The following is a 13,152-nucleotide window of genomic DNA, read 5'->3' as shown; positions in this document are numbered from 1 at the left end:
AGACTCATTCTTGGCTCATCTCAGTAAATCTAGTTGAACCAATTGGAAAATGTATTACCTTTGTTTAGGGAGAAAAAAGTAGGAAGTACGAAGAAAGCAGCAAAAGGGACCCTAAATCAAAAGAGGCAGTGGTTGCGGTCCTACGTCTGACTGAGTTGTCTAATTAACAATGCAGTCTTTTAGGATAAAATGTTCAACAAGTGTGACCAACACTCCATACATCCTCTATACTGCCAATACTACCAAAAAGAAAAAAGGAAAAAAAAAAGCTCTTCTTTCTTCATCATGGGGAAAAGCTCCTTTCATTGAGTGAAGACTACTGCAAGTGCAGGTTTGCATGGACAGGAGGGGAATATTCCAACCCCTTTCTATACAGTGGAAGAGAAAAGGAAAGATCCAGTGGTAATACTAATTTAATTACATGAATATGCTTCTTCCAAATAAGTTTAACAAATTCAAGACAAAAGAAAAACCCACAACCATGTTTATATCATATATACTTGAATGGTTTCCAACACTAAAAATACACCTACACCAGAGTAAACTAGGAACATTTCTTCCAAAACTACAGCCTCGGGCCCTCAATCAGTATACTAATGGTAATTGACACGGCTCATCAGCCATAGAATAGAGTTTAGAACATATCTTACTCGTTAGGAGTATATTTTCTTCAGCATACTCGGCTTCAATCCTCACAAAATTGGGACTCGCCTTCTACCATTTTGGAGCTGATCACAAAACTCGAGCAAGACAAACTTTGTCAATGAAAGATCTGCAGGAATAAACTTATCTCAAAGGCTGGGTAAGCAAAGCATAGAGTTGTTTTTAGGTTAAATTGCAGGTTTAGGGACAACTTACAAGTTTGTCTCAATCTAATTGGTCACTGAGCTCTAAATTGCGTCTAATTGGTTTCTAAACTTTCAAATTTGCAAATCTCTAAACTTTAAAAAAATGTCCAATAGGTCATGGAAAATTCAATTTGATGTCAAATAAATCTTTGACATAACCCACAAACTTACTAGAAACTAAATGGAAAAACTAATGTCCTATTGGACATAAGATTCAATTATCATCTAATATATCAAAATTAAGAAAAATTGAATATGTCAAGGACAAGTTGAAGTACTGATTAGACATTCTCAAAGTTCTTGGACCTTCTGGACACAAAATGAACGTGCAACGTCCTTTTAGACACAAATTCAAAAGCTAAACTAGTAATTTATTTTGTTTTTAACATAAAAACTAGAATGAAAATTGCTTTCCAAAATAACCTGTGAACAAATTTTGATCCAAAAAGCACTTCTCTATGTTCATACTGAAAACAATCTTGCCAAACATTCCCAAACAACCTACCAAGTACAAAAATTCTCCACCTTATATACAACATTAATTTTGCCTCTGCCAGTGACAGTAGCTATCAAAATATCATTTACATGCCAGATACACACCTGTCATGATGATTGATTATCATCAATACATGATCTGTATCTTCTCACATTTCATCATATAGACTACTAATCCTTCCTTATTGACAGGTCCAGAGTCAGTGATATGCTCACTTGTACTATACACATACTATTTAAAACACAAGATGTTGGAAGAGCAACTACTTACACTAAGAGATCCAGATAATTGAAAAAAACTAATGATCTTGGATTAACCAATTTTACGCTCTTATTTAGTTCAAGCTATCCACAATCCCAGTCAACCATACGTGTGAATAAGAGAATATGGTCCTATATCAGCAGCCTAAAGCAAATGAGTTTTCTTTCCTATTGACAGTTTTTGTTTTCATTAACATAAAAGGCATATATCAGCAGCATAAAGAAATGCATTTTTAATCAACTTACTTCAATCTAAAATGTTAGATACTTGAGACTGATGCTCTTCAATCAAAGCTTGAACTCTCTGTAGCAAATACAATTATACAATCAGCAATACAAAAGAGAAAAAAAACAATTGTATAAAAAAAACATATACCTATAATTAGTTTATACCTTCACAGAACTTCCAACCTCCTCTACTTTCTGAAGTACTTGTTCACCCGAATATAAATACGGGTCATACTTTGAAGATTTTGATGGGGATGCCTATGATTTTAAAATTTTATATTTATGATCAGTGTTCATCATTTCAAAGGTAGGAACTCAGTTTGCAATAAAATAGAAGAAGCAACAAGCATAATTCTTAAAAACAATTAAGAAAGAGCATGCTCGTTGACTTGCACGTAGGATTGTGTATGTACACAGGAAGATGGCCTACCTTTGTATTTAAAACTTCTTCAATTGTAGAAATCTGAGAAGTGTTGCCATCATCTCTCATACCAGCAAGACGCATTAGAACAGCCTGAGAAACGCAGAACGTGAGTGACGTTCTATAATATGACTGGAAACCTGTTCATTTTAATATACAAAGTACCTTTCTAAATGCAACTGGATCTGTAATCCCTTGGATATGAACGTCATCACCAGGTGGTCTTCTCACGCCAGCATTCTCTATCCTAATAGAGTAAACTCCATAGAGAGATTCCAAATATCCTGTAAAATTGAGATAGAAATCTTAAAAGCCAGAAAAACATGTCATAGTAAATAAAAAAATACATTGCTAGAAACATATTCACGCAGAGGAAAAAGTATTGAGAAATCATACTTCAGAAGTACGGAAAAGTAGGCTTGTATATATCCACTCTAACTAAGGCAAAAAAGAAGATGAAAACATAACGATCAAGATTAGAATGATCTAAAAGGAGGGGAGAAAAGAAAGAAAATCATACTCAAAGTATGTGTTCGTGTTTTCCTCAACAAAAGCTAAATTTTTTTGGCCAACAATGAATTATACATCTTAAATTGAGAGAATAATAATATTCTTTCTTATTCAAACATGTGCAACTTAACTTGGGTCTTTTTACATAGGAGAAAGACCCATTACGAAATATGAAAAGAATATTGACAATATTGATCATGAATCAACATGTAATATAAACTAATAAATATGATAAATATTAAACAATCAAACACTCATAATCCTCAAGTTGGTTTAAATATGTCTTCCATAACTGGATTATTAATTAATCAATCAAATTTCCTTTTTTCAGTCCCATAGTCAAGGTGTCAACAATTTGCTTTGTTGTGGAAAGATAAGGAACACATATTAGTATATTACACCTACATCAATTTTCTCACTACTAAAATATTTTTCAGACCTCAACATGTTTTGTCCTATCACATAGAACTGAATTGTGAGCAATAAAGGTAACAACTTTATTGTCAAAATAAATTTATATGGGACTAATCTAAGAAACAATTTTTCTAGTATTCTTTTGATCCATAAGCAAATTTCACGACTTACTTCTAACCGCCACATTTGTTTGTTGCTTCACCATGTGACTAGATTCCTTCACCTATCCCCACCACTTTTCTCTTCACAATACCAAACAAAGTGATTTAAGCGATTAAGAGTCTATTCTGAAACATTTTGTTGAAAGGTGAAGCAAATGCATTAGAACATCACATTGTCGAGTGAAACAAGATACTTCTCCCCATTACCAAGGAGGAGGCTCTGGCCGTGGCCTTCACTCCCTAAAGGATTTACCAATCCCTATTGGCAAAATGCATTTGCTAATTCAACAATGAAAAGAGTGCCATTGGGAAGAAACTTATTGAGACCAAATAGGGTCCCTCTCTCTCCATAGTTTGGTGTTCTCCATCCACCACAAAGGGACCTTTTATTATCAAGCAACAACGCGTTGTGACCAGCTGAGTAAAATTTCAGGTTAGGGATGGAACCTACGCCTCTTTTCAGTCCCACCATCCGTTACCAAACAGTTCTCCTGCTACATGTTTTCTTCTCCTTTTTGGTCTTTGTTTTTGTGACCTCAAACTCAGAAGGCATATGTTCATGAGGCAATGGAATAGGGTGACTTGAACCTTCTTTCATCATCGGGTACCTGAAATGACTCTTAGTTTGGGTTACGCAGACAAGATGGGTCTTTCTCCATTGCACTCTTCAAGTGACATACATGAAAAACTAGCGTAACTTGCTAACTTGCTCCCTCTATGTAATTCCCTTTCCAACTTGTATGTAACCTGTCCAATCTTCTCACCAATATGAAAGGGGCCATTGAATCCATGGGAAAACCTTGACGAGAGCAGGTAAGCCACCGATTCTTAACGTAAAAGGGCAAGAAAAACCGACTATTTAAAACCTATTTGGTCATTCTTACCATCAATATTGCAACCATAGTGAATTAACATTAGCATTCCTTTTCTGTCAGAGCCCAAGATGAGCAAAAAGACAAACTATCACAATGTGCATCCTCAATCCCACCGACAACATGAACCACCCTAAGAGCTAACAATGCAAATCAATCAAGCTTTGAAAACAACGCCTAGATTCCAACCACACCAAGAAGATGGCTCCCTTCCTAGCATGTTCCCTCTGGTCTGATCATCACCGCTGACTCTTCAAGGATTTGATCACATTGAAACTCCAAATCTAGACAACCAATCATGGAGCTATTCTATGTTGAAATTTGGCAGTATTGATTTTCATCCGTCTTCTACTATAGTTGCCACATGCATTCTGCTTACATTGGTACTTTGCCTCATCAACTTAGCTTGGTGCAATGTTCCCTATCAATTCCAAATTGCACCACATTCCCTTAAATCCATTCATTTCAACACTCTATATTCTTTTCCAAACTCCCATCTTTCCATTATCTTATTGGCTGATTGCTAACATCCTTGAAAAACATTTTTAGTAATTCGATAATGTTTTAATGTTGACTATCAGAATTAAATGCATAAACTATTTCTTCTCAACAGTATTACAAATAATTGGTGTGCTGCATTATGAAATAGAAGGTTAAGATGGAACATAAATTTGGAAACATGAACACTTTACCTTGTTCAATTATAATGTCTGCCACTGAAGGCAACAGAACATGCTTCTCTTTCTTCAATACTCCAAAACATGGAAGAGGTACAGGTCTAGTAACCTGTTATGGGAAAACAGAACTCCTTAAGGTAGACAAGTAAATGGTTTTATTTGTAATCAATAGAATTGTCTTCTAAGTGATCAAAGATGAAAGTGAATAATGAACACATACTAACGGTTTAGACTAAAATAGAATGATAGCCAACAGAGTATAAAATGAAAAAGATACAGTTCCACAATAGAGGCATTTGTAGAACAACGTGCAACAATATTCAACTAAAAATGAGAACAATCCTTACACATTCAATTACTAGGGGAGAACTTTTGATCACTGAAGAGAAATGCCAAAGTTCGATAAGTATATTAGATTGAAGTCCACAAATTACCTTGTATACTATTGAATTCGGCGTAAGATAAAGCCTCTTCGATTGAAAATCTTTCCGCAGAATGTATTTTCTTACAGGTAGATAAAGCAACATCAACAACCCAATCCCCCACGCCAAAATCAAAAGCAAGGAGTAAAGAACCCATTGTGCTGTATGATACTTAACAAAATTGTCTTCCATCTCTTGAAAGGAAGCTGCAAACAACACAGGTTCATCATCGCTTTCGGGTTCCAAATCAGAGCGGCATTCTGACAATAGACCCCTTTCCAAACTACTAATTTCCACAACTTCCTCGTGTGAACCCATCTGGATGAACACAAAACAAAGCCAAATTTAACAAACCACAATCCCCAAAATCGAATAAACCAAAGAAATTCTTACTAAAAGACGTGGTAATCAACTACTTCGAATAATCTAGTTTCAATGGTTAAAGTAAATGATTTAGAAATAAAACAAGAACAAAACCCATGTTCCCAAACATAAATCGGTGAGAAATAAATAAAAAATATTGAAGAAAAATCGACTCGGAAAGCAAATCAGGGTCGGAAGGAGAGAAATTTACCGAATGTTTCAATAGAAAACTACAAGCAAAGGAGAGAGAGGTCGGTGGATAAATGGATATAGGACGTCACCGGGAGTGAATGAGAAGGGTGATGCTCTAAGGAAGTCGGAAGTGAAGACAGTTCAGTCGTTAAGAACGTCTCCGATCACTACCCCATGTCCGAAGGAATTGCCTCTTGGAGAAGTAGAGCGCCATTTTCGTTCTCTCTTTTTGGGTTAAATACAAGAGAAATTTACACACATTATACATACAAAAACAAAACAAAACATATCCATAAACTTCTCTTATACTTCTTCATAAACTAACCAAATTTTATTATAATTTCTAAATGATTTTGACATTTTTTCTATATTTAAAAATCTAAATGTAACGCTTGTAACTGTAGGGTTCATGTAAAATTTAAATGTAACCCTCTAGATCTAATATTTGAATTAGGATTATTCCAATATTCTTCGACAACATCGTCTTAAGCATACTTAATTTTAGAGCTCCTCTCCAACATTCTCCTACATCCTTTGTGCAATCGAACAACATCGTCTTAAAAACTAGCTAAAAACGTTTAGTTTTGGAGTTCCCATAATAACTTTGAGCTATGATCAAACCACAAAATTTTACTAGTTTTATAGCAAGTAACCTTTTTAATTCTTTTCATGTCTCATTCAAAATAAGAACAAAATGATATTTTAAATTTAAGTTTCCAACTTCCAACCTCAATCAATATATGAACTTTTTATTCCACTCCTGGAAATTTAAAAGATAATAATAATACTATTATGCCATAATGTATCCAATTTTTAAATTCAACATAGATTTTACAAGAAAAATAATTACAAATAATAAAAATACAAAAAAATATTTTGTTGTATACAAAATCTATTAATTATATGACATAAAAGTTTTGTATACTTAAATTAAATTTGAGTTCATTGCAAACCCATTTTGAAAATAATAATAAAAAACACCCTTTAAGACCAACAAGTTTATCTAGAAGTTAATACTGTTCGTCATACTTTGGTCACCAAAGTCAAGTTTGGTCTCTCTTTTTCTCTCCCAACACCGTGTGAGAATGGTCAATGCAAGATTCAAACTTGAATAACCTGAAGTATTCAGAATCTGATATTCAACAAATAAATTCCCCTCTTATTTCCGAAACTTCCATCTCAGATGCCTTTTCAATTCAAATCTTACTCTAACACTCTTCTCTCCCAAAATCCATCTCAATTTCCTCATTTTTCACCAAACCAAAACCATTAAAACACATCAGTTTTACATCACCATTAACCAATCAGCAGTCTAATTTAAGTTTTTACAACTAAGATAGCACTGCAATCAAGTCTGATGCCCTCAAAGCAATGTAATCAGATCCATCTTTGCCCTTGAATTCATTTCCAGCATATTTCGAGTACATCACGTTGTTTCCCACTGCCACGGTTAGCGGTTTCCTTTTTCCTTCTTCGTCCAGATGACCTGGACCAACTGCGATCACCTGTGTAAATGAAAAGCTTTACGTTAATCATACAGCCTAGGAATCTCTAATGATAAGGAAGATGCGACTTTGCATGATGACTGACCGTTCCGATGGACGGCTTCTCTTTTGATCCCTCTGTTAACAATAAACCTCCAGCTGTTTTTTCCTCAGCCTCAGCTACCTGTGATCCAGTTTTAGAACAAAGTATTACATTGTTGTCATGTTTCACGTTCCTTCGAATCAAATAATGGATGACTAGACTACACTGGTGTTAAAACTGTATGTCAAGTAGCATCACATCCAACTTCACTCATCTCTTCAAAATGTAAATTGGAAAGTATTTCTACATACACGACCAAGCAACATCTCAGACGAACATATTGGAAGATTCAGATAATTTGATTTTATGGGTTACTCCAAACAGGAACATTTTAGAAGAACATAGTGAAGACAAACCTTGATCAAAACCCTGTCGTTTAGGGGCTGAAGATCTTTCGCATCGTCCGTCTCTAGTATACCAACTATATCATCTTCTTTCAGGATAAGATGGTTTGAACCATTAAACTCTAATTCAGTTCCAGCGTACTTAGAGTACACTACTTGAGCACCAGTCTATCAAATCAAAGGGAAAAAAATTGAATGAATAATAATAAAACATAAGATAACACATCGGATGATTATCCGCATAAATCAGAGAAAGGTTTCTCTCTGAATACCTTAACACTAGCTTCTACTTTAGTATTTCCAATTGTCTTGCCTTCACCAACCGCAACTACCTCCCCTCCTTGGGGTCTTGTCTGAGCTGTTGACGGAAGCAAAATCCCTCCATCAGTCTTCTCTTCAGCTTCCTTTATCTTCACCAACACTCTATCGCCCAATGGCTTAATTGAAGTGTACTGACACATTGCAGTTCGCAAACCTCAGGTAAATTCCTTGTAAACATTTATTCACAAAACAACCGCGTAAAAAGCACACTACTAGAAAACTATTAGCAGCTTACTAATAAACTCAATTTGTTTGAAACATTGCATCTGCACACAGTAATTTGAAGTAAACCAGTCCTTCAAAACATATACACACCGCTTGCAACTAGGATTGTAGTTATGCAAAACTATATAGAACTATCAAAAACGTAAAATCAACTAACAAGAAACATGAATTTGGTAACTCTTTGGTTTTTTTTTGTTTCTAGTTATTAAAAATTAAGCTTCGTTATCTACTTTCTAGTTTCTACAAATACTTCCAAAAAAAAAAGCTAGGTTTTGAAAACTAAAGAAAGTAGATAAGAATTCAACACGACCTTGGTAAGAAATTGTTAATTTTTAGAAACCAATTGGTTAACAAACGGTCTAAAATATATATACACAAAAAAATGCAAAGGAACAATGGTCAAATTCATGGAAGCAAGGCTAAAATAAGACAACCGGAGATTACAAACCTGAAACATCCAGCAAAAAACCATAGAATTGGGAAGTGTATTAGCAAATTCACAGCTAAATTTAACATACCCTCCTCTAAAACTATAATAGAAAGACAAAAAAACGAAAAGTAGTAGAAAAGTAGATGCTATAAAACCTTTGGAGCAACCACAGTAGCAGCTCTAACAACCAAGCCAGTGAAAGATCTGTTGGCCAAACCCCCAACTCGAGCATGGGCAACAGAAGGAGAGAATTTCACAGAAGAAGGACGAAGGCCATTGAAAGAAGGCAGCAAATTCCTCGAGGAAATTAAAGAGCCAGTAAAATGAGCTGCCGCCATTTGACGTTCTACGAAGAAAGGAAGGAGTTATTGAATTAAAGAACGAGTGTTAAGTCAAATGAAGGTGCAGAAATGGAATTTGGGAGAAGAAGGAGAAGGAGTACCTGAAGATAAGAGATTGAGGAAGCGGCACTAATGGTGTAGAAGAATGTAGAAAGAAGAAGAAGATAAACCCTAGCAAGTTGAAAAGAGCAGCTTCAAGGAGAGGAAAAAAATGGGTTTTATCGGAGAAATTAGACCCTTCTAGAAATTTATTTGATAATAAAGACAAATCTATACCATCTAACTTTTTTTTTTTGGGTTATAAAATGTATTTTTTATTTTAAAAACAAATAGTAATAACGATAATAATAATAATAATAATAAGGTTAATTTTCATAAATATAACAAAAACTCAAAATATTTACCGTTCAATAACAAGATAAAAAGATCCAGGAACTGGGGCGTAGAAAGTTTTCGATTCGTCTTTTTTTTTACTTTTGATTTATCATTTTATTTCTTATAATTTTATCTATCTTCTCTTTCTTTCTTACGATTTCTCTTTCGGAATATCAATATCGTTTAGATATCACTTAAATATGATCATCACCATCATTTAGATTTGAAGCATTTTTTTCATCGTTAAAAAGAATTACACGATTGTGTATCATTTTTTATATAATCGTTTAGATATCACGATTGTGTAAGGTCATGTGGTGTAGTGTAGTAAATTAGTTTAAAATATGTTAGCAAGTAAGGAGAAAAACAATAATTGGGAACAAAAATTTGCTCATACCACTTCAATCTTAAAAAAAAAAATGGTAGTAAATGTTAATTTAGTCACTCTTAGGAAAGTTGAGTCTTTTAAAAAGAAAATTAAATTATTTTAAAAGGTAATTACAATTCGAATAAATTTTATGAATAATAATTAAATATATAACAACGGTTTTAGAAAAATTGCAAACTTTACCAGTGAACTTCTATCGCTTGATAGACTTGTTGGAATTTATGTCATAAAACTCGTAGATTATAAAAATAATTCATTGACCGTTATTAATAAAATGTTATTATTGTAATTTCAATAAATGTTATTGATTATATTATTAATTTTGTCTTAATAATCCAAATTCAATAAATTAACATTCTAAGTTATTTGATGAGTCTTAAACATAGAGACATACGTGTATTAATGTTCAAGATCAACTTAAAGGGTCTATAGTATAGGGATAAGATTGGGTACCTATCTTAGTAACACTATGAATATGACTCACTTTGTACTTGATACAAACACAATTATCAAACCCGTTCGTGTAGGTAACATGCAAGTGAGAGTATCATATGCAATAAGTTTACATAAGATCGGACCACGAAATAGTAACCACTAGATGTAACTCTATTAACTAGTTCGGTTTCTATTTCATTAAGATGACCTAGCTAGGTAACTTAGCCTTAATCCTGAGTGTATTATGAACTCATGTTCGCGATGGATTGTTATTTAAATTGTACGAGTGGGAGTGGCCAAATTACCGACTCAATATGCTTATCTTTTTTGGGACAAGACTGAGTGGGAAGCTGGATAAACATAATTACACAAGATGAAACTCACTCCTTCCGGACTTTAAGGTAAGTAGATATATAAGTGCTCCCTTAAATCTTATCTCTAGGACTTGAACAAATGACCCTACCCTCTTTGTGGCACGAGGGAGGTTCTGTTTATTGGTTGGACCATAAATAGATTTTTCATTAGAGGAGAGCAACTTAAAGGTAATCTAGGAGTAGAAAGGTAATTTGACTCGGCTGGTGTTACAAACACTCGTGAAAAACTAACTTATTAGTCTATATCCGTGGACATAAAAATATATCTATAATGAAAAGATTTCAACTGTGAGTCTTTAAAAGAGTATACACATAGTTAACGAATATTGATTAATGTGGTTAATGAATTTAGTCAATTAATCTCATATTGTTGTAGCTTTTGATCTGTAGGTTCATTAGGTCATTTTCTTAGCTCGTAAAAGATAATAAAATTTATTTATATTAATTGTAATTTGAAATATTTAAATTTACTTTGAGAATTAGTATAATGTATGGTGATACATTATAAATTTAATTTTGGATATGATTCTAAATTAATTTATAAGAGATAAAATATTTGAATGAGTTCATATATATTAATTTAACGTGAATTAGAGTTTTTATTAAAATTATTGATTATAGATATTTAATTTAGTTATTAATTAATTAAAGAATTAAGTAATAGTTTAGTTTAATATTATTTAATTAAATTAATTTAACACTATAAGATATTAGAAAGATATTTATTAAATAAGATTTAAATGAATTATTAGCTAAATATGATTTAATTAATTGATTTGAAATTTCTATTAATTTAATATTTTTAAATGAGTAGAATTTCATGATTCTCCTCTCTACTGAAATGGAGTTATATATACGCAAAAATAAAAGTTTTTTTCAACTAATGATTTTGCTTTTCTGTAAAAATAGTTTCTTATTGTATATTTTTTTTCATTTCAATTGGTTCCCACAAACCAATCTCGTAGATGATAGAGAGTCTCCGATGGGTGGTGTCTCAAATTTGAAGATTTAGTAGATTTAAAGACGTCAAACTAGGTAAGTTTTTTGTATCTTTTAATTTAAAAGATATTTAGCCTTTAAGTTATAATAAGAAAATTAGTTTTTGTATTCTTTTGCCAATATATTGGTATTTTAGGCTTTCCAAATTAAATTGAGAAATGATTTTGTAAAATCTTTCGCTGCTTAGGGCTTTTATCCATTTAATACCAATATTTGCAACATGGTCTATTAGTGATAAACTTCTATCACGGATAGATTTTGTCAACTATTTTAAATTCAACCCTATTTTTACAAATAATTTTGGCACCTCACGATTTTTGCAAATATTTAAAAAAAACATATTTTAATACTCTAGTCCATGCATTTCCCCACTCTTCTGAGGCTAACTAAAATTCCAAACTTATCTAGAAGCAACCCTAAAGATTTAGAATGTATTCCGAACAATTAGTTATGTACGTCTTGCATCTTTGGCCAAACAAAAATAAAACAACCTATTAACTAGGAATGTATTAAATTTGTTTGTTTGTTCTTTCTAATGAAGGTTGTCGTGTCATGGATAAGTTCACTCTTTCTTGAAAGTAAGAACAATACGACCTCAGTGTTATATATTACAAGAAGTTAGTTGCTCTTCATGGTTCACTCATCGAAAAACGAATTGGATGGTTAATATGCTTAAACTATGATATAAAATGAGTCCAAATATATTAAAAGTATAAGACACCTAGAAGGAAATAATATATATATATATATATCACTAATACAATCTCAGTACAATACAATATGATGATAACCATCCAAAGTAAGTTTAATAGCATAGAAGACAATCGAAAACACCCTCAACAACAATGTGCACAAATATAAAAAATGGTGCATTAAGACATTTTTCTTTTTAACAATCTCTCAAACCCTTTAACAACCACACTCTTCAAAATAACTAAAAGGAGTTAGCCCTAAAAAAAAGATAAACAAAGATCACAATGTTATGTGATGGGGAATAGACAATGCAAATCCACTAATTTATATGGCTCTTTAAGAATCTTTTTTTTTTTTCTCCTCCTAAAAATTCGATGGATTTGGTAAGTAACCATTAAAAGTGAAATTTGGAAATAATGTAAAAGCAAGGAGAATTATAAAAAAAATGTGGAAAACCTTTAATTGGTGTTCCATACGTATAGTATTCGGACTATCCAAGTTGCAAAAATGGAGTCGAACGAAGACAATTTAATGGCTTTGAAAAAAAAGAAAAAGAAAAGGTTCATGTAATGTGGAAGTAAAATACAATCTAAAGTTATGGGTCTAATTTCATAAAGGAAAGTTGTATGTTTTGTTATCAACTTAGAAATTAAATTCAATCTAAATAACTTTTTATTGAAATTAAAAACACGAGGAGAACTTATATTATATAACTTTTATTGCGATTAATTTTAAGGTGAAATCTTATGGTATCGAATTGTGTATTTATCAACTAC

General features: G+C 32.6%; 2 protein-coding genes across 3 annotated transcripts; both read right to left on the bottom strand.

Moving 5' to 3' along the window:
• Nucleotides 1-286: 286 nt before the first annotated feature.
• Nucleotides 287-6,140, bottom strand: LOC101212805. Of its 2 annotated transcripts, none has more exons than XM_011661730.2 (8): nucleotides 5,884-6,140; nucleotides 5,322-5,627; nucleotides 4,903-4,996; nucleotides 2,419-2,537; nucleotides 2,263-2,346; nucleotides 1,998-2,090; nucleotides 1,851-1,908; nucleotides 287-772 (listed from the first exon to the last, which is right to left on the bottom strand). In XM_011661730.2, the coding sequence occupies exons 2-7, from the start codon at nucleotides 5,625-5,627 to the stop codon at nucleotides 1,852-1,854; spliced, it is 753 nt and encodes a 250-aa protein (XP_011660032.1). In that variant the 5' UTR covers nucleotides 5,884-6,140; the 3' UTR covers nucleotides 287-772; nucleotide 1,851. The 2 variants fall into 2 exon arrangements, with proteins under 2 accessions (XP_011660032.1, XP_011660033.1); XM_011661731.2 differs by having other exon boundaries at nucleotides 287-728.
• Nucleotides 6,141-6,950: 810 nt separating this feature from the next.
• LOC101212396 (20 kDa chaperonin, chloroplastic) lies at nucleotides 6,951-9,367 on the bottom strand. The gene is made up of 6 exons (XM_011661729.2): nucleotides 9,214-9,367; nucleotides 8,927-9,117; nucleotides 8,068-8,247; nucleotides 7,808-7,963; nucleotides 7,455-7,532; nucleotides 6,951-7,369 (listed from the first exon to the last, which is right to left on the bottom strand). Exons 2-6 carry the CDS (start codon nucleotides 9,107-9,109, stop codon nucleotides 7,196-7,198), a joined length of 771 nt encoding a protein of 256 aa, XP_011660031.1. The 5' UTR covers nucleotides 9,110-9,117; nucleotides 9,214-9,367; the 3' UTR covers nucleotides 6,951-7,195.
• Nucleotides 9,368-13,152: the final 3,785 nt, after the last annotated feature.

The sequence above is a fragment of the Cucumis sativus genome, chromosome 1 (assembly GCF_000004075.3).
Source record: "Cucumis sativus cultivar 9930 chromosome 1, Cucumber_9930_V3, whole genome shotgun sequence".
Classification (NCBI taxonomy): Eukaryota; Viridiplantae; Streptophyta; class Magnoliopsida; order Cucurbitales; family Cucurbitaceae; genus Cucumis; species Cucumis sativus.
This window is presented reverse-complemented; position numbering and strand designations above follow the sequence as displayed.